Source organism: Brassica oleracea, unplaced genomic scaffold, assembly GCF_000695525.1.
Source record: "Brassica oleracea var. oleracea cultivar TO1000 unplaced genomic scaffold, BOL UnpScaffold00795, whole genome shotgun sequence".
In the NCBI taxonomy this organism is placed as follows: Eukaryota; Viridiplantae; Streptophyta; class Magnoliopsida; order Brassicales; family Brassicaceae; genus Brassica; species Brassica oleracea.
In genome coordinates this window covers 43,528-46,740 of record NW_013617458.1, presented here as the reverse complement: position 1 = coordinate 46,740, position 3,213 = coordinate 43,528, and the positions used below count along the sequence as shown (strand labels likewise).

The following is a 3,213-nucleotide window of genomic DNA, read 5'->3' as shown; positions in this document are numbered from 1 at the left end:
AAATTATTTAATTAAAAATGAAGTGTAAAAAATAGTATTGATATGAACCGTAAAAATCATAATTTAAAATTATTTAATAGAAACTAGAAATAATTATTTGATAGCAATAAGATTTTTCTGAAATTTTAAACAGAAGATAATTGTAAAAGTTTATATGATAATACTTTTCTTTTTCTATAATCCTAAACAAAAATATAAAAAAATATTTGATAGTTTTTCTTTTTTTTAATTGTAAATCCTAACAAAAGTAAACATACCTACTTGATAGCATTTAAAAAAAAATATTTGATGACAAGTATGATGGTAAAGCTATTAAATTATCAAAAATCAAAACTTAGGATGTTGTCGTGATTGGTATTTATGTGTTTGGTTATACGAAAATCAAACACATGTTTGATATGTAGTAGTTTATAATTCATTTTAATTAATTTTTTTTATGAAAATATATCATTAATAAATAATGAATCAAGAAAATTATTTAACATTAGATAAGCTTAATAAAACATTAAATTAGTACATAAGAAAGTGTATAATGTTGTCATTTCTTCTTGGCCTTATTTAACTTCTAAATTTCTTTTTATTTCATTATAATTATTATTTTGGGTTGGATCCGGCTTAAATTTTTACTTTTGGATGTTTTTTCTAACTCTAACAAATATTAATTGAAATTTATGTGTGAAAACGAGTTCTTAACTATAAAATAAATTTCACATAACATATGCAAAAAAAAATTTTAAAAAATAATAAAATGATTTTTTAATATTTTTTATTAAATTAAAATATCAAATAAAGTCCGTTGCAACGCACGGGCCCAAATCTAGTAGAATAATAAATCAGTATTAGAAAACTTATTTTATACAAGCTTGGAGTACTAAAAATAAAGGAAAAATACAAGAAGATGATAATTCTTAACACATTAAAACACTTGCACTAATTACTCAATTTCAACGAAAACTTTGTATTCATTTATACTTATTTTCTTTCACTCGAGACTGAATTTATTCCACTTTACACTGTCTATTATTCATATTAGTTCTTTATTTTCTGTCTAACACTTGATTCCTTGCCATCCAAAAACAAACTTATTGATCTTTTTAGATCTTTCAATACCAGCATGCATCCCCTGGGTATATATTTATTTGCAACAAACTTAGTCGATGTAAACAAGATGTAACGAATTTGGTTCTACTAGGCACATGTATTATGCTTTCGTCAATTCCCAAGAAAATAAAATATTTGGCACTAATTAGGTTTTGGGGTTTCTCCCTATAAAACGACACTACACTGGAAATTAACGTTGCAACCAACGATCTCTTACCAACGTCTATACCTTTGTTATCTATATTTCTCAACTTTTCAGCCAACAACAATGGCAAACCAACTTCAAGATCCCTTAACCTCCTCCACTAAACCAAGTCTAATCAAAGAAGAAGAAAAATTTGATGAAGAAACTGTGAGCTTGCAAGCAGAGAGTCTTGTGAACACACTTGCCTTCCCCATGGTTCTCAAAGCGGCCTTGGAGCTTGGCGTCATCGAAACAATCACAGCCGTAGATGAAGGTGTCTGGCTCTCCTCTTATGAGATTACGCTCCGTCTCCCAACCAAACCTATTAACCCAGAGGCACCGGTTTTGTTGGACCGGATGCTGATTTTACTAGCCAGTCACTCGATCTTGAAGTACCGTATGGTTGAAACCGAAGAAAACGGAAATTCCAAGAGGGTATATGCAGCTGAACCGGTTTGCAGATTTTTCTTGAACGGTGGAGACGGATCCGGTTCTCTTGCGCCTCTCTTCATGGTCAACTTAAGCGAAGTCTATTTCAAGACTTGGTAAGTACTGCTTAATTATTCACAAACAAGCCGCTAATAGTTCTTATAACTAAACCGGTTTGCAATAAAATGTTATATAAATATACATATTATAAACCATGTAACTAGTTTACAACACAAATAACAATTGATATAAAATATATTCATAGGACACATCTCAAAGATGTGATATTAGAAGGAAAGGATGCATGCGTCTCTGCTCATGGCATGAAACTTTTTGAATATATTGGTTCGGATGAAGGATTCTCCGAGAAATTTAACCGGGCAATGTCGGAAGCTTCCACGTTGACCATGAAGAAGGTTTTAGAAGTTTATAGAGGATTCGAAGATGTACACACTTTGGTGGATGTGGGAGGAGGAATTGGAACTGTTATAAGTCTAGTGATTTCCAAGTATCCTCATATTAAAGGCATCAATTTCGATCTAGCCTCGGTTTTAGCACATGCTCCTCTATATCCAGGTATAACATGTAGTGATAGATCACATTAACATATGTTATATTTGTTTTGCTCAGTTTTAATATTTTGGTTATATATAGGAGTGGAACATGTTTCAGGAGACATGTTTATAGAAATTCCAAAAGGAAATGCTATTTTCATGAAAGTAAGTTCATAATATATACACTATTTTAATGGATTTTTATCATTACCACATATATATATATAGTTCCTTGGTAAACCATATATTAACTACAATAGAACTGATAAATTATTACAGTGGATACTACATGATTGGAATGACGAAGACTGTGTGAAAATTCTCAAAAACTGTTGGAGAAGTCTTTCCGAAAAAGGAAAGGTGATAATAGTCGACATGATTACACCTCTAGAACCAAAGGCCAACGACTTTTCTTCTAACGTTGTGCTCGCGAAGGACATGGTGATGTTAACACAATTATCGGGTGGTAAGGAGAAGTCTCTTTCCCAGTTCGAGACTTTGGCCTCTGATTCGGGTTTTCGTCGTTGTGAAATCATATGTCGTGCTTACTCATATTATGTTATTGAATTCCATAAATAAATTCCTGAATCTTACCAAGAAAAACTGTGAATCATCTCCGTCATGTGGCTGATGGTTTCTTTGTGGGTGTAATATAATTTGTGTGTTGGGTTGTTTTCTTTTTCATGATTGTGGATATTGTTATGTGTCAACAAGGTGCAATAAAGAAGTAGAATTCTTTAGAGAATGTGAATTTTCTGAAACTAAATGTCATAGAAATTTAGTTTGGTCAAGCTTAACAGTTGTACTAAGTTTTCTTACTTATACATAGTTCTTGCTCTGTCTACTTCATGTATCAAACTTTCTTAAACTATGTGATCTAACAAATCACATCTTGTACTTTGTTTTAAATTTTAAATGAAAGCCTTTTACAAAAAAAAAAAAAAA

The 3,213-nt window shown here is 31.0% G+C and overlaps 1 protein-coding gene across 1 annotated transcript; it reads left to right on the top strand.

The window, feature by feature from the left end:
* Positions 1 to 1,369: 1,369 nt before the first annotated feature.
* On the top strand, positions 1,370 to 2,996 carry LOC106320085 (caffeic acid 3-O-methyltransferase-like). Its single transcript, XM_013758451.1, has 4 exons — positions 1,370 to 1,830; positions 1,980 to 2,290; positions 2,369 to 2,433; positions 2,548 to 2,996. Exons 1-4 carry the CDS (start codon positions 1,370 to 1,372, stop codon positions 2,845 to 2,847), a joined length of 1,137 nt encoding a protein of 378 aa, XP_013613905.1. The 3' UTR covers positions 2,848 to 2,996.
* Positions 2,997 to 3,213: the final 217 nt, after the last annotated feature.

What these genes read in the sequence shown, in the direction of transcription:
- LOC106320085 (XM_013758451.1), top strand. Translation starts at nt 1,370, where the DNA reads ATGGCAAACCAACTTCAAGATCCCTTAACCTCCTCCACTAAACCAAGT. An exon ending in GAAGTCTATTTCAAGACTTG is followed by an intron (nt 1,831 to 1,979) that starts GTAAGTACTGCT and finishes ATATATTCATAG; the next exon opens with GACACATCTCAAAGATGTGA. An exon ending in ACATGCTCCTCTATATCCAG is followed by an intron (nt 2,291 to 2,368) that starts GTATAACATGTA and finishes GGTTATATATAG; the next exon opens with GAGTGGAACATGTTTCAGGA.